Source organism: Corvus moneduloides, chromosome 8, assembly GCF_009650955.1.
Source record: "Corvus moneduloides isolate bCorMon1 chromosome 8, bCorMon1.pri, whole genome shotgun sequence".
NCBI lineage: Eukaryota > Metazoa > Chordata > Aves > Passeriformes > Corvidae > Corvus > Corvus moneduloides.
In genome coordinates, this window is record NC_045483.1 from 15,686,890 (window position 1) to 15,711,060 (window position 24,171).

The 24,171-nt window shown below is 36.9% G+C and overlaps 1 protein-coding gene across 1 annotated transcript in view; it reads left to right on the plus strand.

Moving 5' to 3' along the window:
- Positions 1-24,171, plus strand: part of BTAF1 (B-TFIID TATA-box binding protein associated factor 1) — a 44,016-nt gene that overhangs the window by 6,523 nt on the left and 13,322 nt on the right. The window contains exons 2-21 of the mRNA XM_032115994.1: positions 2,899-3,022; positions 4,069-4,183; positions 6,581-6,727; positions 8,497-8,660; positions 8,954-9,090; positions 9,741-9,852; positions 11,137-11,205; positions 13,600-13,689; positions 15,745-15,840; positions 16,085-16,261; positions 16,807-16,947; positions 17,068-17,192; positions 18,429-18,549; positions 18,624-18,728; positions 18,966-19,115; positions 19,707-19,849; positions 20,003-20,177; positions 20,623-20,826; positions 21,716-22,142; positions 23,182-23,372. Coding sequence (XP_031971885.1) covers positions 2,899-3,022; positions 4,069-4,183; positions 6,581-6,727; positions 8,497-8,660; positions 8,954-9,090; positions 9,741-9,852; positions 11,137-11,205; positions 13,600-13,689; positions 15,745-15,840; positions 16,085-16,261; positions 16,807-16,947; positions 17,068-17,192; positions 18,429-18,549; positions 18,624-18,728; positions 18,966-19,115; positions 19,707-19,849; positions 20,003-20,177; positions 20,623-20,826; positions 21,716-22,142; positions 23,182-23,372 — 3,013 coding nt within the window. The remainder of the gene's footprint in view (positions 1-2,898; positions 3,023-4,068; positions 4,184-6,580; positions 6,728-8,496; positions 8,661-8,953; positions 9,091-9,740; positions 9,853-11,136; positions 11,206-13,599; positions 13,690-15,744; positions 15,841-16,084; positions 16,262-16,806; positions 16,948-17,067; positions 17,193-18,428; positions 18,550-18,623; positions 18,729-18,965; positions 19,116-19,706; positions 19,850-20,002; positions 20,178-20,622; positions 20,827-21,715; positions 22,143-23,181; positions 23,373-24,171) is intronic.

Genomic DNA, 24,171 nt, shown 5'->3' on the forward strand with positions numbered 1-24,171 from the left:
TTCCCTGGAATATTCCTTATGTTTCTCTTGATTGCTTGTGTCTTCTGTAGGCTTACAACAATTTTTTGGACAGAGTTGAAGTATTTCATAAAATAATTTAAAATTTTATCTGCATTGTAGAGCATCTCTCTACCACATTGCTTCACACTTCTAGGAATGATGTGAGGCACGTGGTGCCCTGCTTAGAGCACCGTCTGGCATGAGGAGCAGAGAACCACATGCCACTAGAAAACTTAGTTCTCTTTGGCTTTAATAACTTGTTTAGAGACTGTTAGTTTGCTCTGAGAATGAAAACCTTGTCAGAACTTAGGAAACTTCTTTTCAAACTGCAGGTACTCAAAACTAATTTGTTTAGAATTTTTAGTGGGTTTTTTTTATTATCAGTGGAACTCAGACTGAAAGCTTTAGTTTACAAAAAACCAGCTAGCACTAATGGTCGTAGACAGCTTTTTCAGTGCTACCCTTCCAACTCATGCAGAATTCAGGCTCTGCCATATTCTGCTGCAGCAACACCAACACTTAATTTGAAAAATCTTAGTAGCTCCAAAATACTACCAGTTTGGGAATTTTACATCCTCCTGCAGGAGGAAAAGAGAATGATTAATGTGACCAGGACTACTGTTAGTCAGATGTTGTTGGCTGTATTTGCTAATCCTGTTTCCATGTATTTTGCTGGAGTTGAAAGCTGAAACCTTCCTGTAGTGATGTCAGACAACTGAAAGGGGTTTTTTTTGTTGTTTGGTTTGCATTTCTGTGTAAGTTAAGCGTATTACAATTTAATAAATTACAAACCAATCATACTGTAGGTTTAAAAAAACCCCAAACAAAACAAACTGTATTTTGTAGCTAACACAGCTTCAAAAAGTTGTGGGTTTTAGGAGTGAAGATGTAGTGTTGTAACTAAGTCTGGAATTCAAGTTGAGTTTTTGAGGGGTGGCTGACTTAGTGGTTTCCTCCTGTTTTGACACATGAAGAGTTCTAGCTGAGGAAGTGGTCAAAGTTGCATATTGTGCTTGACTTTGAGATGAAAAAAGGTAATTTCATAGTTAAAGGAGTGTGTGGTACTAGATGGCAAACTTGAGTATGGAACACTGAAGTTTCACAGAGATGAAGAATGAAGGGAGTGAGAACAAGAAAGCTGGAGCAAACAGTGGTTCTTCTGAAAGCTACCATGCTTTGTGTTGAATAATCTTGACTGCTGCAAATCAGGTTGGGTTATTACTGTCAAAAGCACTAAAGAAAAAATACTGGCAACTAATGAGGTACCTAGTATGTTTCTCATGACTAGTCCACTGTCAGTGATTTGGAAGAGTTGGATCTGTAAAGCTTTTTTCTTCTTAACTGTCTAATCACACAAAACTGCTGGATTAGATACATCTGGGGTTTAATTTTTGTGACTTTAAAACAACTTACTAACTAGTAAATCATAGCAGTTGAAACTCTAGTTTTATCTACAGAAATTGAAATAAGCTCGCCTATTTTAGTAGGAAGAGAATTATTTCTAAGATGGCAAATATCAGAATTGTGTCTAAAAAATTAAAATTATTTTAAATACTTTGAGCTAGAATTTTTTAAATCTAACGCCTCCAGTTATGAGAGTGCTTGGGTTTTGGGATTGCCTTGGCCCTGCGCTGCAGTTTCTATTGTGTTGTGACATGTTGTAAGGTATACTCGGGATTAAGTGCAATTTAAGCGTGCCAAAGAAAATACAAAATCCAGTGATGCTGGAAAGAGGTTTTGGTGGTTTTTTTTTTTTTAATTATTGGAGCTAAAGTTAAAGGCAATTTGTGTGAAATGTAATTAGTAGCAACAGACTAACAGGGGCAAGGCATTTGTCCTTTCCTGTGTGTGCTCAAATCAACAATGTGTATTTGTGAAGATAGGCTGTTCAGGGTACCTATATCTTTATTTTGCCAGGCTGGTCTAGGTGAGCTTCACTGCTATGTAAGGTCTAATTTTGTTTTGTTGCAGTTTTTGGAGGAGTATTTTTATGATAAGGCTGGAAGGGGCAGTTTTGATTGCACTGTGTGGACAGGTTCTAGGTTCATACTCAGTAATAACCTCATACTGTCCAATAACTAATGGATAAACTTGGCACTCTTTAGAGTGCTCTAATCAACCCACTGATAGTGGAGGGAATAATGAACACTTGTAACTTCAGTCATAGATTTGAGTATCTAGATAGTTACCATGTAAAAACATATGTAAAGACAGACTTTATTTCTCATTCAGTAACTCTAAACAAGAAATAAGTGAACTGTTCTACAAATAGATGATTGGAGTCTTTCACTAAATACAGCGTTACTGTGGAAACAGATCTGCTGGTTAAATCCCTGTGTTTTGTGGGAAGGGCAGAAGTATCAGATGATTTCCAAGCTCTAAATACAACAAGACGTTTGGTTTTATATATTCCAGGTAATTAGGGGGAAAAGATGTGAAAAGTAAAAATTTGTCATCCTGGAGAAGCAGAGTTAGGTGTTATAGATAACAGGCTATGTTGTCAATAGAAGTGATAATGCACAATAGGAGCAGCTGAGCCCTCTGCTTTTTCTGTCAAATAGGATTTGATGATCACTTACAACATATTTATGCTTCAAGATTGAAAATATTCTATCACAGAACAAAGACAAGAACAATTTTTTTTATGTAACTAGATTTTTTTAACTAACATTTCTTACAATTACTCTTTTTTTTGTTACCAAATTAAATGTGCTTTTAGAACAACTATGCTTACTATTAGAAAAGTAGTACATTATTCACCCTGCCAACTGACAGTCTTCAGGCAGACGTCTCTTCTGTTTGAGTTACATAAACTGAAAAATGTGGGGGAATATTAATAGAAATGGGCAACTGAACTATGAATAGTATAACTTTTCGGTTTTTGTCAATCACATTTAGGCTTGATCGTCTCTTCATTTTACTGGACACCGGTACAACACCAGTAACAAGAAAAGCAGCTGCACAGCAACTCGGGGAAGTAGTGAAACTGCATCCTCATGAACTGAATAATCTCTTATCTAAAGTAAGCATATTTGATTTTCCCTAGTACTTTAATGGTGAGAATAAAACTAGTTTAAAGGGATGTGCTTCTGTGGGAAGAAGAAAAAGCATAGCAGTCTTGTGTTCATCGTAGGAGACTGAAGAAAATAAGGGGCTGCTTCTGTTAAAGGTGCTGTTCTGTCAGCTTCTGAAATGGTTACATAACTGAGGTTTCACTTTGCATTGAGTATTGATATTCAGCATTTGCTGTAAGTTCAGATCTTCTATAAAGAGAAGCTCTACTGCCTTATAAAGATTTCCGCTCTTGCCTTTAAAGATTATTACTTGTGTGATAAAGCAGTAAAAATATCAGAGGCTGCATGTCTTTAAAAGGGTTGGAAAGTGGAGTTTTCCATTAGTTTGAGGCTTCAATCTGGCCAAGTCTAGTAAAACCACCAAAAATAGTCTGTATCTGACAGGTGGAGATGGCTCAGTGACCTCAGTTCTGTTCTTATTGAACAGGTGCTCTCATGACAATTGATGCTATCAACAGAGTGGCCAAGGAATCATGAATATCAAACTACTTTCAGAGAAATAGTTTTTCCAAATGTGTGACATAGTGATAAATTAGTTTAGAAGAACGTATATTGCTTCAAGTGACCCATGTCGTATCTCTTCTTGGGTTAAATGACTTTGGGGTTTTAAGGTCTGTTAATCAAATTTGAACACTTTTAGAAAAAAAGCCAGCAACAAGCCAACCGACCAAGCAAAAAAATAAAAATACGTCTCAAGCCTTGTTCAGTACCTGGAGGAAACCAAGCTTCAGTTTAACTGATTGGGCTAAATATATCTTGTAAAGTCTTAAGGTCTGGCTCTGGAAAGCGTTTTGCTAAGCAGTGAACAGTATAGAGAAAGCTGCTGGCATTTCTTGGTTTTTCTTGTCCTTTGGGGTTTTTTTTTTTTGTTTTGAATGTTGTATTAATCCATAGATTAAAGTAACTGTGTTTTAATAGAGCATAACAGCTAATGGACTTTTTTGGAAGTACGTTTTAAGGAAATACTTACTTATCTATTAATCTCTCCTTAAAGGTGTTAGTGTACTTAAGAAGTACAAATTGGGATACTCGTATTGCAGCTGGCCAGGCTGTCGAAGCCATAGTGAAAAATGTACCTGAGTGGAATCCAACTCCAAGATCAAAACAAGGTGCTCCTTAAATTAATTGTGTATAACTCATTTTTTATCTTCTGCAAATGGTCTGTGATATGAAACTTTTCAAGGCAACTGTATCATTCTGGTTTTTTTATGAGCATAGACTTTTATTTGCATGTAAGTTGTTTGGAGCAGGGTGCTAATAATGCCAGCATCATGGGTTCAGTCCCTGTGTGGGCCACTCACTTAAGAGCTGCACTTGATGATCCTTCTGGGTCCCTTCCAACTCAGACTATTCTGTGAAGTAGGACTGTAAGTAAACCTCTTTGGCTTTAGATGTTCCTGCTCAGTTGTACCTGACCTTTGTTTCTTCCAGAATTCCTGTGCTTGTGCTTTGTACCCTCATAAAACTTTCATAAATAAAAGGAATAACTAGTAAAATGGTAAAGCATTTAATCAATCAACTTTGTCATGATAGTTTGCAGAAACTCTTCTCTTTACTGTTCCCTTACTTAGAGCACCTTTCTGAGGGAGGTGAAATGGCAGCTTGCTGAAGTCTGTTCTGTTATTTTGCATCTGAAATCATCATGTTAGGGATGTTAGTTTCCTTAATTGTTGAGTTATGGACTAAGTGATTTTGTCCAAACCCACTGGTAGTGTCTACGTTCACAGCTTTGTGGCACAGGTTCCAGAAATTCAGTGACTTGTTTAAAAACAGGCATGCATACACTGCCTAAAGCAGCAACAATGAAACTTACATCTGTTTGAGATGATCTCATATTTGTTTCACTTAGTGCCTCCCAATTCTGTTGGTTTTGAATTTGACAAGCAAGTTCTGCATTTTTCTTGTACATTGTCTTTATTTTTGTAAACCATCATACTTGCTCTCCTCCAACAACTTCTCTTCATATTGAAGAGTTGCAGTCTCTTCAGTCTTTCCTCACAAGACAGCTGCTTTGTCTTTTTAGTAACTTTCTCTGTGCTTTCTCTTGTGTCCTTGAGATGCACAGAACTCCACAGCTTACCTACATCTGTAGAGTACTGATACTTACACATAGTGACAAAATGATGTGCTTTGTCTTGTCATCAGTGTCCTTCCTGGTGATACTTTGTGGTCTGCTCTGGCTTTTGCTGCTCAGTAAACAGATGAATACAGCGAACTATCACAAATGCCTTCAAGATTTTTATTGAATGTTAGCTGCCAGTTTTGAATGCAGTGTTGTGTAGGCATGGTTTAGGTTATTAATTTTACGCCTTATGTGTTTCCTTCCCCATTAGTCTGTTCTGAGAGTCCTCCTTGGATTCCTCAGTGCCATGGTGATTTCGGGCTACCCAAAAGCGCTTAGTGTTACCTGCATGCTTGGAGAAGAGTGCATTAGTGACTGTCTTTGATTAAGAGAATTGGTGCCAACACTGATCCCCAAAGGACTCCAGAGCTAACTTATATCTTTCAGTTTGTAAAAGGATGTTCTCCCCAGTTCTGTGCTAACCTTGTTCTTTTGATTTATTTTTTCATATGAATCCTTGCCAAAAGCTTTTACATGTATTATGTTCACTGGATGCCCTCTATCCACTTCTTGCAGTATTCTAAGGACATTGATAATCAGGCTATTGAAAGGTGGTTTTTTTTTCCAGAGCACATCAGGGAATTCAGTAAAATTAAATACCTAATAATTTCGTTATAGAATCATAGAGTAGTTTGTATCGGAAAGAACCTTAAAGATCATCTAGTTCCAACCCCCTCTATCGCAGGTGGGGACTCTACAATTGTATACTCTATCTTACCAAGGGCAGAAGTTCATTTCACTTGTCTAGTTCCAAGGATTGCTTCTAGCATGCCTTTTGTACATGGAGATTGGGCAACCTGTTAGAGTACAGCACCTCTTTTAAATGCATTGTACACTTCTTGTACATCTGTCTACCAGATTATTAATGAAATTGAAAAGATAATTGTGTGCTTGAGGAAAAAGGTACTGTTTGAGAAGAGCTCACAGCCAGGCTTCAGCAGCCCTTGGTAGCTGACTTTTTTCCATACCTGTTTAGACCACTCTCCAGCTCCCCTACTTTAGATGCTTGGCTGGTAGGGATACACAGTAGTGTTGGTGTGCTACCTGTGATACTATTTGTGAGCCATGTGCAGTTCAAAACTGTAAGCTGGCCAGATGTGCACATAGAAGGCCTAGTGGTAGGTCAGTGTCCAAGATTTTAAAAAGCTAAATTTATCAAGGGAAGAACATTAAATTTTTTTTTCTACTCAGGTAAATTTAGTGACCTATTTCAGTTGTCTTTGTGAAAATGGAGCCTTTATACTTCGTGAATCAAAATGCTGTGTGTCTGATGATTTTTTGGAGGAGAGAAATTATTTCTTGCTTTTCCTTAAACTTCTGCCAGAATTTTGAACAAAAAAGTTTCATCACGTTGTCCTTAATATTATTTTTATTTCCTATCTAGAACCAGGCTCAGAAAGTCCTAATGAAGATTCACCTTCAACAGATCGGTTGCGTTTTGACAGATTTGATATATGTCGGTTGTTAAAACATGGTGCGTCTCTTCTTGGATCTGCTGGTGCAGAATTTGAAGTCCAAGATGATAAATCAGGTATCTATATTTTACTTGCAGACAAGAAAACTTCCTGATTTGAAAAAGTTTGTTGTGGCAGTATTATGACTCTAACCATCCATGGATTCTCAGAATGCTAGGAAATAATGACAGAAAATATTCCCTAACATAAGTTCTTTTACTTTTTCTCAGGTTACAATTTTTAGGGAGAGGGTGTATTGTTTCTTTGGATTTTTGCCTTAACTGGATTACTGTGTGTACAGTGGGGAAGAAGGAGTGGAAACCTGAAAAAGCAGTATCAGCTTAGACTTAGAGGGGCAGGCACTATCACCGCTTGTTCTTCATCTAAACAGTGTTCCCACATACAGAAGTAGGATGTGGCTTATTTAAAAGCTTGAAGGTTTCAAATATAGAAAGATTGCATGAAAAATACTGTGATAAGACTGCGAAAGTTGGAAGTTTGTTTCAAGTGACTTGTCTAATATTTTTTCTGTAATTTTTTAGCTGAGAGTTGGTTTATCAGTGTAATGGCACTGAATTATTTTAATCTAAGGTATTTTTTTCCTATTACTGTACTTCCCTGCTCTTAATTCCAGGCCATCTACCAGTTTCTGCACAAAATTAAGTGGTGCTATAGATAGGAATCTGACTGTGTAGCCTTCATTCTTTGTTCCCCGTGTGTGATGGATTCTGTCAGGGTACACAGAAGATCAGTAGCTCAGCAAGGAGCAGAACCTGTGGCTGCTGAAACTTGAGCAGTGTCCTGTCTCTTCAGGCTGGCTGCTAATTTATTGCTTGCCATCTTTTAAGCTAGATCAGTGAAGTGGTGTACAAGTTTCACCTCGTCTAATGAAACCCAACACTTCAGTTCATAGAAGCCTGATATTTATCCCAGTGTCATATGATTTCACACAAAAAGCTTTAAGAAAGAAAATAAGTAAGAAATACAGTATCAAAAAATAAGAAAATGGAACAAAAAGCTTTACTTGCTGCTTTTTTAGCTCATGGGAAAGTATACATTCTGCTTTCTCTTCTGTGTTTTATAGCAGCTTCCCTTTTCAAGTAAGTAGATTATGTGAATGGACATAGTGTAACTAAATAATCTTTAGAATTAGCAGTCTTTGATAATTTTTCCTAAGATGATGTTATGAAAGGAAAAATATTTTATAAAGAATGGAAGTTGCTTGTATTTGCTTGTCAGTTAAATGCAGTTTAAAAAAACATGCTGGTATAGATAATATTAACTATTAGTTACTACTCAACCTGGTGTACACCCCAAAATCCTGCCTATATCGGTCACCTACTTAAAAGTTTGTGCTGATAATTGAAAAAAAAAAAAACCACCCCCACAACACCAACAAACCAAAATAACAAAAAACCAGCTCCACCTGACTGGTTTCTGTACTGTGCATGTAAGGAGTGAAGTCTGACAACCCTACCAGCTGCAAGTTTTGGGTTGTTCAGAGGGTTTATTCTACTTGGGTGCTAAAATATTATATTTTTTATGTAAATGTAGGTGCTCCCAAAGTTTAGGTGTTCTTCAGTTAGTGGTGAGACTTCACACATTCTTGAGGTGGCATCTGTTCATTTCCAAAATGAACCTTGCTTGATCACAGTTTAAGTACTTGTGTAGTTACAGTAGCAGAAAAGGTCTTCCTGGGTATCAGTGTGATTTGTTTTAGAAGGTTGTTTTAGCCAAGTACAATTTAATCGTGTAAATTTTGGCCTCGTTATGTACATTGAGCTAGTCTTCAATAATATATCTGGTTGTAAATCTGACACATCTTCTTTTAAAACCTTTTTTTAAGGTGAAATTGATCCTAAAGAGAGGATAGCACGACAGAGGAAACTGCTACAGAAGAAACTTGGCTTAGATATGGGTGCTGCAATTGGAATGAATACTGAGGATCTGTTCAATGATGAAGATTTGGACTATTCTCCTTCTTCAGTTTTACTAGTAAACAAACAACCTGTAGGTAAAACCTTGCGCTATTTGACTGCGAGGAATAATACAGTGGGTTTGCTTTATTTGAGCTTCTGTGGTTATAATATTTGTATTTTAAATAAGATGATTGGCATCTAATGTGGTGTATGCTTTGGCCACCTGAGTGCCTACATCCCATAGTTGCTTGTTAGTATTATTTGATGTCAAACTGCTGAAATGTTTGAAATGGAGGGTTGGGGAAGTTGAGAGCATTGTGGGTTTGAGAATTTTTCAGGACTTTCATTGTAAGAAGAATTGACAATGAATGACTTTTCTTTCAGACTCTTCAGGCTGCTGAGTTAATTGACTCAGAATTTCGAGCTGGTATGAGCAGTAGACAAAAGAATAAAGCCAAAAGAATGGCTAAGCTATTTGCAAAGCAAAGATCCAGAGATGCAGTGGAAGCTAATGAGAAGAGGTATAATACTGAACTGGTTTCCTTTTATTTCAGTTAAGCTGGGATTGTGATTTGATTCATCTGTTGAGAAACTTCCTACAGTCTTTGCATCTTAAATCTCTTGTGTGCTAATTGTGCTGGTGCTGAAAAGCTTGCATGCAATGCTTGTTCCCAGTAGAGCTCTATTGAGGACTGAGCTTCAGAGGCATCTTGACATAATGGGATGCTACAGCTGAAATGAGTGTTTTGTCCCTGTTATTAAATATGGCTTGAGAATAATGCATGAAAATGAGGGATCTTATGATGATGAACAACTAAAAATTTTGGATACCATTTTCTAATGTGTTCTTCACTGTAGTTTATAGTGGCATATTATTGTATTTACTGGGTTTATAAGTGGTGAACAAAATTCCTGATCTTATTTAGGAATTGCTGGATCTCTTGGAAAAATCTGAGACAGATTGCAAATTTGGGATGGCATTCTCCTGTCTTCTCACTGCGTTTTTTGTTCTTACATGTAAACTTACCTATCTTGGCTATTCCATGGTGTTAAACCTCTTTGTTTTGTATTCTTGCCATACTTTATTGTATATGAAGACTTCAGTTGTAGATGTAATTACTTCCCTTAAAGCATACTTCCAGTTCATAAACATGTACTTGCTCCTTCTCAGCAATGATAGCACTGATGGGGAACCAGAAGAAAAGAGAAGAAAAGTTGCAAATGTTGTCATCAACCAACCTGCCACAGACTCAAAAACATTGGTAGAAAATGCTCAGGAAGAGGTATGATGTATTGTTCTGCTGTTAGCAGGAATGATCATTCAGTTTGTTAGCAGAGTAATTTAAAACAAAATTCCTTCATGTGCCTAAATTCTTTAGTCATTGTAGCATGCAGGGAAATGGAATGAAGAGTGTCATTGCCAGCTTACTTTTATACGTAATGAAGCAAATGAGCTTCTAACTGTGTTACAGCACTGAGGAAGAAAACATATTTAATCCTTTGGTAGCAGTTTGTGACCCAAATGAGCACGAGTAGGTGGCTACAGGTGTCAGACCTGGGTATTAAACTGGAAAACTGTGCTAAACACTTACATGGTAGGATTACAGTGAGCCACAAATAATTTGATCTAAATGCTTATTTAATCTTTATTTAATCTTTTCCATACTTTAATTAGGCTTAATTTAGAACTAAGTGCTATCTTTAATAGTTGAAGATTAAAACAATTACCTTAGTCTTGGAAAAAACTGCATTTGTTTCAATAGACTGAAAAGCTAAAAATGAGGAAATGCTAAGCCAGAATATAACTGGTGCATAGAAGTTTATTTGAGAAGACTTTATCTAGGTAAGTCTGTATTCTACAAAAATAGTTTTCCAGACATAGTTAAGTAATTAAATTTTTGTTTGTGTAAAAATGGTTGGAAAACTAATTTGAAATATTAATGATAACTACAGTCTGAATAGCTGCTGGTTGCTAGCTGCCTTTCAGTTGCTCTCTGTATGTGATGATGTAAACTTACTAATGGTAGTAAAAATTCCTTTCCACAGCCATGTCATTTTCCTTGTAGGAAATTTTGTGATAGTGCATATGCTTTGGTTTTCAAAAAGTGGAATGTGTTTTGAAAAAGATGCTGTTCATTACTGGATTCATTGACCCAATTTCATTATGTAGTGTGTTTTCAAACTGAGGCTTGTCTATTATGTTCTTTAAAGGCAAAATTAATGAATTTAAAGGATCACTGGGTAGAATAAGAAACTTTGCTTAATTTTCTGCCTTAGGATGGTTTGTAAAGGAAAGGTGAATTCCAGAACATCAAAATTAATTCCCATAGAGAAGAGGTCACACTGTTAACAGAAACTTCATAAACTTCTTAAGAATCCAGTGCCAATCAGCAAAGTTTCTGAGCTGGGGAAGAAGATTTTTTTTTCAGTTCTGTCCAGTAATGAAGATAAATACTGAAGCTTTTGGAGTTTTTTGTATGCCTTTTAAGTATGTGAAGACAACAATATAAGAAGTGTTCATGATTCCTTTCTCTTTTAATCTCATACTTAATTTTTTATGGATTTAGGCAAATGAATGGCCTCTGGAAAGTTTTTGTGAAGAGGTGTGCAATGATCTCTTTAACCCTTCTTGGGAGGTAAGACATGCAGTATTTAGGGTGAAACTATAAATTTTTTTAAAAGGGCTTCAACAGAAATGCGGACATTGTATGTGTAGAACTTAAGAGAATTTTTCTAGATATCAAAACTTAAATCAGTTGTGCATATAGATTACACAGCCAAGACAAATTTGCTTTTAACAAACTTAAATGTTTTTTAAGACTCATTTAAAGGGAAATGGAAAACAGATATGTAATGTATACTTGAGAGTGGGAAAGCTATGAAAAACAGTCATTATATAAATGAGAATTATGGGAGTATTGAAATTCAAGCAAAATAAAATCACATCAATCTATGGTTAAAAAGATTAAGCAATTAAAACAAACTTGGATTCATCAAGACTTTGAGGACTATTATGTGAATCTGTTGCTGGCAACAGTGGTGTGTTTGTCTAAAGCTAAGCTAGTAGAAAAGGGAGGGAATCAATCGTTTAGTAACTACAACAGCTATATGTTTGGTTGCTTAGACCACGTATTTTCAAGGTTTAAAACTGTTCTACTCATCTTTTTATTCAGTCCTTATACGATTTTCCACAAACTTTGGTAGAAATTTCAGGTAAAAATATGAAGTAGCTGATAATGATTTAACTTCCTTGTGCAGAAGATAGAAATAACTGTTCTCAACTAACTTCATTTTCTTAAGTTGGTCTTTTGAAAGGTTAAATATTAACAGCACCTCTAACATCCTTACGTGTATCTGTAGCACAGTCTCGGCGATGTCAGTATGGGCAGAGCCAACTTGCTTTCAGACTTGGAAACACAGAGATAGATCATATGCAGCCAGCACAATTATTTTGGTCCCAGAAAAAGAATAATTATATTTGTGTGGCACATCACTGCATCTGAGCTTAAAAGCCTCACCTTATTTGAAAGCAGGCTGTTTGCAATTGAAGGCCAGGTCCACTTGTCTTCTGGTATGTAGACATTCTCCTAGCTTTCTTAGTACATTCGATATAAGGCACATGCATCTTAATAAGGGAAGTAGATCAATACAGAATAATTATTACAGTGTGTTCTGGGTGAAAAACAGGTTAACCTGCCTCAAAATGTATGTTTAAAATGGCTCTCTGGCAGCATTTTGCAATGTCTAGAGGTTGCCTGGGTGACTTCTTCAGACTGCTTGCCAAGCTTACAGGCAGCTGAAGTCAAGCAGGATGAATCCTACTACTGGTATTTCCTTTATACATTTATGTCTTGCTGGTTTGTGTTTGCAGAAGCTGAGACATTAACTAGCAAAGTCTCCTTCTTTTGACTTGTAAAATCTAGCTCATCAGCCCTCTTGGACCAAATAAATTGTTGGTGTATGAACAATTAGGATTTTAAGACTAGACTCTGGCTGGTTTTTATTGGCTTGCCTATAGCTTTAACCAACAGCTGCTGAGCCGTACATAGGGGATGTGTATGTTTGCATTTCCTGTAAGGAAATATTCTGATGAAGGGAGGAGCTACCAAGTACTCGGTTCTACTTGTTACTGCCATGAAATGAAATGCAACAATTTTCTGCTAGCAACAAGCATGTATATGAACTGTTCTTAAAAAAATGAGTTAGTTCTTTTCTGACTTATGTAAAGGCCTCTCAGTGAGAACCTGGTTCAAAACTCTGCTTTTGCAACTTTGCATATCTGTTGAGTGAGCTTTTCTTGAGAAGCCGATTACTAGTCCAGTTAGGTATCAGAAATACAAGAAACATGTGAATCTGTAGCACACCTTTCTACTGGTCTTTTGTTATTTCCAAAACTCTTCCTAGTGTGTTCAACTGTTCATGTTTGGTGAGAACATGCAAGTGCCTATAATTTGCTTTCCCATATCGCTTGCTCACTTATTTCTAAAATCCAGTCAAGCAAGGCAGGTTTGCAAGCTATGCAGAATAGTAATTCCCAGAATTTTGTTTTGCAGACTCCAGAATACTCAGTCAGGATCCAAACTCTGCTTGAGTTACAGAGAAATATTAAACATTAAGTGTTTGAAATTACAATAATGTTGATTTGCTTTAGATTTATAAACTTAATAAAAATAGTAGTATATTCAAATTTCTGTGATGACTAGTGCTATATAGAATAGTGAGGTAAAAGTAAATGAATGTTGGCTGCATTATTGCAAATAATGCATGTTAGAAAATAGAAGCAGTTCCTAATTGCTTCTGTTCCTAAGCTGGTAAATACTTGGGAAAAAGGAGTTTGGTCTTTGGACAGGTGAATATTTTAATATGTGATTTGATCTAATAATTCCCACAAGTCTAAGTAGTAGTACTAATTCTGCAGCTCTTTAAATATCTCTGTTAAGAATACAGTAGTATTATTTCAGTTTTCAAACATGGGTTTTGTCTTGTGTTCCCTCATATTTTAAAACTGACTTTTTATTTCACTTTCCTAGGTTCGACATGGTGCCGGTACTGGACTAAGAGAGATACTTAAAGCTCATGGTAAAAGTGGTGGTAAAATGGGAGATAGCTCTTTAGAGGAGGTAAGTTTCCAGTTATTTAGATGTAGTATGTTGCTTAAATGAAGTTTAGAAAACAGACTTCGTAAAGTATTAAACTTTGCAGCAGGTGTGTGATGTGGAGGAATATAAAGACTTTTCTGCTCAGAATCGTCTGAATGACATCAGTGTATGCACTGACAAAGCATTCTTTTTAAAAGGCCTGTGCAGAGCCCAGTAGTACTATATAATTAGCTATTAATATGCTGGTTATGTATAAAGTTATTAAACATTAGCTTCCATGTTAGAATAGACTGTTTTCAAGTCCTGGTAAGGCTGTGCTGAAACAAAATTGACAAGTTGGTTGTTTAACTCTAGTAGTGTCTCAGGCCATCTAACTCTACTTGTTTAAATAGTAAGGGGACTCTATCAAACTGCCTCTCTTTATTACGAGAAAAGGAGTTAAAATAGTCTTTTTAAAAGGAGAACAGTTTTTAAAAAATATCCTTACAGTAATAGCTTGTTTACTAATAGTGAATTTCATCCAGTGTCCTACTGACTCCCCTGCTGTAGAAGCAGCTGGAAGAGCTTGTGGCTTAGAGTGTGGAAGAATGAGATGTAAATCATGAATGTGTTCTTCAGCATACTGTGTAAATAGAGAAAGCAAAAACCTCTCTCTCCTTGCTTCCCTGTAGAGTAGTATTTGTTCCATGGAGATGGCTGGGTAATAATAGCATAATCTATAATGATAAAATACCTTAAGCCTTTTCTTAACTAGTTATGGAAAGTGTACTCCAGCTAGCTTCAAAGCCTGCTGTGTATGGCCTATGCTGGGTATAATTATTTGGTATGTATGGGAATATGAAATCCATAATATGCTTTAAGTTTTGTTCACTAAAAGGGTAGTTCTCAAGGGAAGTGGTGACCTAGTAGGCAAAAGAGTGGTGATGAGAAAGATGAGGCCTGAGCAGTTGTTTTTATGGGCTTTCTGCTCTGAGATAGAAAATTATAAATTGTTGGTCTCTAACAGAGGCCAGAGCTTCAAGATGAGCTTTGTTAAATCTGGAGGAGATGGGACTGAAAAAAAAGTTTCTTTCACTGGGTCTCCCACGGTGAGGTACTGCTTTATAGTTTGTTTACTTGTAAATATGCTTCCAGCATATTAATTGACTTGCCTAGGATGTGTTGCTGTTTGTCAGTGTAGATTATCTGAATGACTTTACTTTGTGTGCTATGTAGGAATAAAATTGTCCACCTTACAAGGTGCTCTCCAGCTGTTGTATTTTAACTTCAGCAGGCAACTAAGCATCACATAGCCTCTTTCTCACTCCCCCCTCTGATGGTATGGGAAGGACCATCAGGAAAGAAGAAAAATTCATGGGTTGAGAAAAGAAAGGTTTAATAATTGAAACAAAATAAAATATTGCAATAATAGTACTAATTGTAGTAACAGAAATAACAGTAATGAAAAGGAGAGAGAGAGAATTAAAACCCAAGAAAAAAAAAGCTGCACAATGTAATTGCTCACCATGCACTGATCAATCCCCAGCCTGACCCCAAGCACCACTCAGCCCCTTCTAGGTACCTCCCCCAGTTTATATACTGGGTGTGACATTCTGTGGTGTGGAATGTCCCTTTGTCACCTGTCCCAGCTATGCTCCCTCTCTACTTGTGTGTATGTCCTCATTGGCAGAGCATGAGACACTCAGAAGTCTTTGACTTTGGGTCAGCATGTGGCAGCAACCAAAACATCAGTGTGGTATCAACATTATTCTTATACTGAATCCAGAACACAGTACTGTACCAGCTACTGAGAAAAAACCTAATGCTGTCCCAGCTGAAAGCAGGACACTGCCCTTTTATTAAAGGTACTGTGTCTTTAGAGAAGAAAACAACCAGGTTATGATGTTTACGGTAACCTAGGTGAGTTGAGTTAGTGCTCACTACTTGGCCTTGACTGTCTGTGCAAGAGGACTATATTGAGTCAATGTGAACATTTGCTGTTGTCTTTTACAGATTTTAGCTAAAGTAAGCATATCAGAAATGCTTTTGCTTTACGAATAAATACAGTCAAGGTGTTCAACTTTTCTCTTCTTACAGATGATTCAGCAGCATCAGGAGTGGCTAGAAGACTTGGTTATTAGACTTCTTTGTGTGTTTGCACTAGACAGATTTGGAGACTTTGTTTCAGATGAAGTAAGTTTAAGTTACCTTTGCATGAACAGGTAGGTCAGCAGGCTTCTGCAGGAGATAACACTGCAGCAGCTTGGCTGTGCCTTGTGTAGTGCTACTGCATGTGCCTGTTATAACTGCTCACAGATGCTTATTAAAAAGTAGCTGATACATAAACTTCACCTTGTTTGTATAGCAGTTTGGTCATCTGACTCTCTAAGTCAAATTTCATATAGAAGTATCTGTTTTATCGTTTACTTTTTCCTAGGTAGTAGCACCAGTACGTGAGACTTGTGCTCAGACTTTGGGAGTAGTATTGAAACACATGAATGAAACTGGTGTGCATAAAACTGTGGATGTTCTCCTGAAGCTGCTTACACAGGAACAGTGGGAAGTGAGACATGGTGGTCTCCTAGGAATAAAGTATGCTTTGGCAGTACGTCAGGTAATAACCCTCAAGGCAAACTGTAGAGAAGTTCGGATCAAAAATCTCTGCTCAAAGTAGAGGATGTGGCTGAACAGTAGATAGATGTGATAAAGCAAGCTTGCTTGCTCTGCAGTCTGCTGGGTTGAGATGTGTGACTGCACTTTTATATCCATGCTGCAAGTATATAGTGAATCTGCACTGTTGTAACTTGATGAGTTACTTGCAGAAAGCATTTAAATAGAGGATATGCCTGCCTGCTCTTGGTCATACTCTCCTATGTGAGGTAACAGAGCAGAGTGTTACAAGAAGCTTAGGCTATCTGTGGTGGTATTCTACAGACACTCAGCTTTGTTTATACCAAAATCAAGCTGACTTAGAGTTCATTAAATTTATAACCTATGTTTAATTTCATGAACAGTAACTTAAAATATTTAGATTACAGTCTTGGACCTGTACCATCCCTTTGAAAGAATGGGGTTCATTCACACACTTAGAGTACATCTTAGTTGATTGGATCTTTATAAGCTTTTCAGGTTTAAAAATGCTTTTGATCTTTTTGGCAGGACATGATCAACACTTTATTGCCTAAAGTGTTGCCTGCAATAATTGAAGGTCTGCAAGATCTGGATGATGATGTCCGAGCTGTTGCTGCAGCATCTTTAGTACCAGTAGTGGAAAGCCTGGTACAACTTCAATCTCAGAAGGTGACTGAACTGTTTTAAGTTCACTTTTGGTCTAAGTGAAGAAAATAATACTTAAAGGCAGCACTGGTTTGGGTTTTTGGATTTTTTTTTAATGATAACCTCCTGTGCTTATTTGTGTAGGTGCCTTTTATTCTTAATACCTTGTGGGATGCACTTCTGGAGTTGGATGACTTGACAGCTTCCACAAACAGTATTATGATCCTTCTTTCATCCCTTCTGACTTATCCTCAGGTCCGCAAATGCAGGTAACTTTTCAGTTAGTATTCCTTCAGTATTACAGGTTTGAGTGTCTACTTATTTTCAAATTGGAATTACCAGTTTCTTTCAAATCACGTATTGAGATGATTATTTAACCCAGTATTTTAGTTCTACTCTGTTTTTTCCTTAAAGGGAAGGTTTGGACAGTGCTTCTATTTTCATTACATTAGTGAAATGCAACAAAGGAATTAAGAAGTGTACTAGACATGGTTTATATGTGACTTTTTTTTCCCCTTCTCTCTCCATTCATCTTGGGTGTTTTAGTAAAGGGTATTTGCTCCACTTGCATGGTGGTCCTGCCCACAAACATTTTGTTAGTTAACAAGGAGCAGACAAACTCCAAACGAGACCAAACTGTGTACATTAAAACTGTGTACACATTCATGAACCTGTAGAACTTTGCTATTGGAACAGTTCTGAAGAAAGCTACAAACATAAATTCACATCAGCAGTATAACCAGTAATTCTGTGACTGGTTGATGACACTGCCTAGTTGCTATCTCTTTGGGACTCTGACAAATCAAAGGAACTGCATCTTAGTATATTAAATTTTGCATAATACACGTGGTAAACTCTCAGTATCTGCACTTAAGGTAGATGCTGTATACATTTGATTTTTCTTATCCTGTATGATTGGCACTGCTGAAGGTGATGGTTGCCCAAATCCAAAAGAAGAATGAAGTTTTGTTACTAATGCAGTCTTTATTTCAGCATGTACTATTTGCCCAAATCCAAAAGAAGAATGAAGTTTTGTTACTAATGCAGTCTTTATTTCAGCATGTACTATTTGCATCAGTTGATATGCCAGTTCATGGAAAAAAAGATGCAAGCTTGTTTTTAATTATTTGTAAAGTTGTAAGTGCCTAATAGCAACTTCAGAACAGAAACAGCCCCTCCTTTTTTCTAAACAGTTGAACAAAGCCTAAAGTATAATCTGGGAAAAAACATGGTAAAAATACATGTTTAAATTGACTAGTTCTCTAGTTAAAAAAAAACCCAAACCAGGATTTTCCCGAAAAAAGATACCAACTCAAACTTTTTCAAATGTATAAGCTGTAGTAACTTGGTCCTTCACTTAGAATCACCAAGTATATGCAATAATACTTTCCTTTCTTAAAGCTTTCTTTTGGATAAAACAAGCATAAACAAAATTAACTTAGCTCTGTGTGTGTGTGTGGTGGTTTTTTTTCCCATCACTGCCTGTACATCTCTCTTTCCTGTAGTATTCAGCAGTCCCTGACAGTGCTGGTCCCACGTGTGTGGCCATTCTTGCATCACACAATATCTTCTGTGCGAAAAGCAGCACTGGAAACATTATTCACACTGTTGTCTACCCAAGACCAGGTAAGAATTAGTTATTAGTGTCTTACTGTGATGCATATTGGGATATGCTTGGTCATGTGATATCCTCGTTTCAGAGTTCTTCAACATGGCTGACTCCAATTCTGCAAGACATGTTGAGGCACATATTTCAGTTTTGTATCTTAGAAAGCAACCAAGAAATTCTGGATCTTATTCACAAGGTATTTGCATGACTTACCACCTAGATATAGTGCTTGTGTATTCTGCTCTTTCAAATCCTCTGTACTTTCGTGCAGATAAAGAATAGTGTGCTCATGTTAAATACTTCGCAATTGCCCTGTGTGATGCTGTACTATAGAGTGAATGAGAGAGTGTTCCTGCAGCTTCTCAGCATGTGTGTGAGCTTACATAGACCATGTACAAATTTGTCATGATTTCTGCTGTGGTTCTTTCCCAAGGTGTGGCTGGAACTGTTAAACAAGGCATCTGTACAGTATGTTGTTGCAGCTGCTTGTCCATGGATGGGAGCCTGGCTCTGCCTAATGATGCAGCCATCTCATTTACCCATTGACTTAAACATGTTGCTGGAAGTGAAAACCAGGTCAAAAGTAAGTGAAATGTGACCTCACAGACTGTTCTGAGGAAAGTAGGAAATTGCTTAGCTTCTATACAAACCACATACTAAAGCTGTTAGAGTGGCATGGCAGTGCCATTCTACAGTTCTACATGTAAACTGTCTTACAAGCTGCAAGTCTGTAGAGCAAAAGGGTTCTTGTCAGGTTATCCATGAGAATTAAGTCCTGCTGTGTAGCACTCTGTGTGGATACTTTATAAATAGTCTTTATTTACATGGTTCTGAAGCCATCTGTTTGCAGGACTGAGTTAAATCCAAAAGCATTGTGTTATTTATGAAAACATGTTGAGAGAGGTTTCCTTTTTCCTCTGTGTGTTCATCAGCTGTATCTTGAGTATTAACCTTAATATTATAGTGAAGGAATATAGCATACATTTAATTGGACTACAGAATGATGTTAGTGGGGAGATGATTTATAAGTATTGACTACTTTAAGAAGTCTGTTACCCAAGAAGTATTCTCTTAGTCCAACTTTTTCATAGTGTGGTGGTTATTTGGAATGTTATGGAATATTAACTCATCTTTTCACTACAAACACACTTTCAACCTCTCCTTTATTCCATAGGAAAAGGCAGGTGCTAAACTGCGTCAAGGTCAAACCCAGAATAAGGAAGTGATTCAGGAATACATTGCTGGGGCAGACAGCATTGCAGAAGATCCAGCAACCAGGGATTATGTTGTCATGCGTGCTCGGATGATGGCAGCAAAGTCAGTTTACTGGAAATATTAAAAGCAATGTATTTTTTCATAATATATAGTGGTTTTGCCAAAATCTCATAACTATTTTGGCATCTTCATTTTGAATCATAAATTACAAAGTAATTGTAACATTGAAGTGACTGTTCTTTTTCTTCTTGTCAGGTTGCTGGGAGCACTTTGTTGCTGCATTTGTGACCCAGGTGTAAATACTGTTACTCAAGAAATAAAGCCAGCTGAATCATTAGCTCAGCTACTGCTCTTCCACTTAAATTCTAAATCTGCCTTGCAGAGGATTAGTGTTGCGTTAGTAATCTGTGAGTGGGCAGCCTTGCAGAAGGTAGGATGATTCTGCAGCAAAAATAAATTTTACTTACTATCTCAATCCACTGCTTGTTGTGTGGTACTTAATTTGAAATAAGATTTCAGTAGGTAAGCTAAAATGGTATTTATACATCTAAATACCAAAATCTTGATTGTTAGACAGTGGAGGAATACGGTACTCAGTAGATAAATGCCAACTGTCAGAACCATGAATCAGTAAATATGCTCACATTTTCTCTACAAATAAGGTCAGTGATTCCTTTTATGATGACTGTATTATGTCTACTTGCTATCATTTCTAGTGGCAGACTTCTTGTTCCTAATCATTTATCTTTAATATTCTGGGTTATGAATGTTAATAGTCCCTCTGGAAATTGGATTTATGCTAGATTGAGCTGCCCAAGACTGAACAAAAGAAATTGTGATTATTCAGAAATGCAAATTGTGTTTTTCTTTTACAGGAGTGTACAACTGTGGCTATTTGTGTTCAGCCTCGTTTACTTGGGGTCCTTTCTGAGCATCTCTATTACGATGAAATTGCTGTTCCTTTTACACGAATGCAAAATGAATGTAAACAACTTATCTCATTGTTAGCTGATGCACACATTGACATCGGAAACAGAGTTAACTGCAGTGTATTTACAATAGATCAGGCTAATGAGCTGGTAAGTAGAGGCATGCCTGCCATTCCTTCAAATCTGTTCTTGTCTTGAAATGCACCTTCAGCATAATTGTTACATAGACAGTAACTTGCAGAAATAATGTGGTGACCTTTGCATATCTCATAAAAAAGAATGTGTAAAGGTGCTTACTGTTTCCCCTGAGGTGTGTTTACAGTCTGACAAAAATCAAGTGCCGTGCAAGGTACATACTTAATAGGAGAATAAAACTGAGTGTTCTGATTCCAGGTGTGGATTCACTATTGAAATCTAGACACAAGAAAACAAAGTGGGCTTCAAAACCATTGTCAAAAGACATGTAAATTCTAGACCTTCTCCCCCCTTGCCCCTGACCTCTTAATCTGCTTTTAATCTTTTTCCAGTGAAAGATTTAAGCAATAATAGTCAACCAGTTGTGAGTGGGGAAGGATATGGAAGATCCTGCAACTACTTTGTTGTGCTTTTTTTGTAGATTTTTATCCCAGTCTCTTTGCTCAAAAGAAAATAAGCTCAGAAACAACTTGTTCATGCACAGGACCTTGCACATCCTTTCTGGATTCTTGTGTTCACATTGTGCTTTGCTAATCTGTCACATGCTTACATATTTCCAGAATATCTGGATAGAACCAGCAGATATCAGACAATCTAAATTTGCAGGAGTACATAAGCTGCTCTTGTAGCTTTGGGAATCTAGACTTTAAATGTCTGATATGCCATATTTTCTCTTTGATCTATAGTTCAAGATTCCCAGAAACTACATTTTTGAGCATTTCCTGTTATTTACTGGGAAAATGGAGATGGTGATATATGGTCAAGTGACTCATGTTGTGCCATGAGGATATCCCGTTTTACAGTAAATGAAATATATTTTTAATTTTTTTTTCCTTTCTCTTAGGTTACTTCTGTTTTCAATGAGGTGACATCATCCTTTAGTTTGAATCCTAAAGTTCTGCAACAGTTGGACAGTAAACGGCAGCAAGTCCAAATGACTGTTACAGAAACAAATCAAGAATGGCAAGTGTTGCATCTGCGAGTCCATACTTTTGCTGCATGTGCAGTTGTGAACTTGCAGCAACTTCCAGAGAAACTAAATCCTGTTATAAAACCCTTAATGGAAGCTATCAAAAAAGAAGAGAATACACTTGTACAAAACTATGTGGCTTCATGTATAGCAAAGTTACTTCAGCAGTGTACAACAAGGTCTCCTTGTCCCAACTCAAAGATTATAAAAAATCTCTGCAACTCCCTCTGTGTGGATCCACATCTTACCCCACTAGCAGCATGTCCTGCACAGCCTCAGAGTAGCCATGAAAACTCAAAAGGTATGACATCTAAGACTGCCAGGGTTCTTAATAACATGTCTGTGCTTATTTCTGAGCTGTTGAAATGCGTATTTGACTGAGACCTGTTTTCAGTGATTTTTAAGATGCCAGCATCTGAGTATTTATTTATTTATAATGATTTCATTTAGGTATTTTAAACTGTGTGCAACTAATGTGTATTTTTTTCAGAAAATACATGTATAAAATACTTTAATTCCAATTTCCAAGTATTGATTCTTGTTCAGTTACTATCCAGTTATGATCACATTGTACTTACAGATGTGAAATTGAGTAAAAATGGAAATTAAAGTAGCCTGTGAAAAATGTGACTTGTGTTACATTCCATATGCTAATTGTAAGATAAAAAGATGAGGACAGTGTTCAAAATGAATGAAATAATCCTATGCGTGCAATGGTCGTGGATTCTTTAAATGGCTGTCTATTAGTATGGATTGAATGAACAACCCAGATTAACCCAATTAAGATCTTAATGCTCTCAAAGATTCTAACCTGCTTTAAAGTTTGAATATTGTATATTTTACTCTCTTAATTAATGTGTCCTCCTTTATCTCAGAGTAGAATAATATTCATATCTGATTGAAAATGAAGCTCTTTAGTATAAATAGAAACATCAACAATTCCAAAGATACTGATGGCATCTTTTATTGTATCATGACAGAAGTATTGAACTGCTTGTAAAGGACACAGGACATAAGTTGGTTTAAACTTTAGAACATAATGTGCTTTCTATGAAATAAAATTGTGCAAACATCTTATATTTAGTTGAAGTGTTACCTGTGCTTCTTGCTGAATAAGAATTTCTGGCAGTTTGCACACGTAACTTTTTATACCGAGTCTGTAATGTGCTCCTAGCAGAGTAACTCCTCTCCATACTGAAGTGTCATCGTCCTCAAGGATGGAAAAAATCAAGGGTTTTTTAAAGCACAGTCAGCAGATGACTTGTAGTTTAGCTCTCACTTCCCCCTGTGTGTTAAAAAGCAGCTTAAATTGTTGTCAGCTGTTCTCGCTTTTCTTTTAGGGCCCAACTCTGATAAAGATGGGATGCAGCACACAGTTACTAAGCACAGGGGAATAATTACACTGTACAGACATCAGAAAGCTGCTTTTGCCATCACAAGTCGACGAGGTCCTACTCCAAAAGCTCCAAAAGCCCCTGTTGCAGATCTTCCCACAGGCAGCAGTGGAAGCATTCCTACAGAACTTGATGAGGTACATTTCAAAAGCTTGAATTTGCAACTTCACATCCACCCCCCTCCCTTCCAAGAAGTTTTGTGATGCAAGCAACTTATGTTTGGTGTTTTAAAATGTTTGTCATTAATAACTCCTGAAATTTTATATTTACTGTAGAATATGAATATCAATATAAGTTCATGCAGATGGATTTCCACAAAGTGTGGAACAAACACAAGAGGATGCAAACTATGTCCTGCCCATATTAGCGTTGGTCATCTCAGTGCCTGCTGGATGCCTCTGAAGCATTAAAACCAGTAATTGAAATATGACAGTGAAACAGGATGTCTGTGTGATTTTCGTACTTGATGTTTTAAACTCCTCTCTTTTATTAATTTAGAACCTTCAGCATGTTTTAGTAAGATTCTAGGCAGGACTGTGATTCTTAAACAGTGTTGTGGGTTTTGTTCTTAATTGTTAGTGTGTTTTATTAGTTCTGCTTGCCAGAGAGGGTGGGAACAAGAGAGGGGGATAAATAACAGATCAAGTATTGTTCCTGGTAAGATTTTTAGTATGTTACTGTTCTTGCTGTCACTGTATTGGCAATATCTGAGGTTCTGGAACTGGAACCACTTGGAAAACATCTTGTTGAAATGGACCAGTCTCAGCAGAGGCCAAATCTCATTAAATAATTGGCTGTAAAAGATTTTTTGTTTTTTACATGTATAAAGAATAAAGTAATTAACTTGGGAAAAAACCTCTTGGTGAATGTGTTGTAGGTAGGTATAAACACAATCAGAATTGAATGCCTATGTAATGAGACGTCACCCTTGACAAT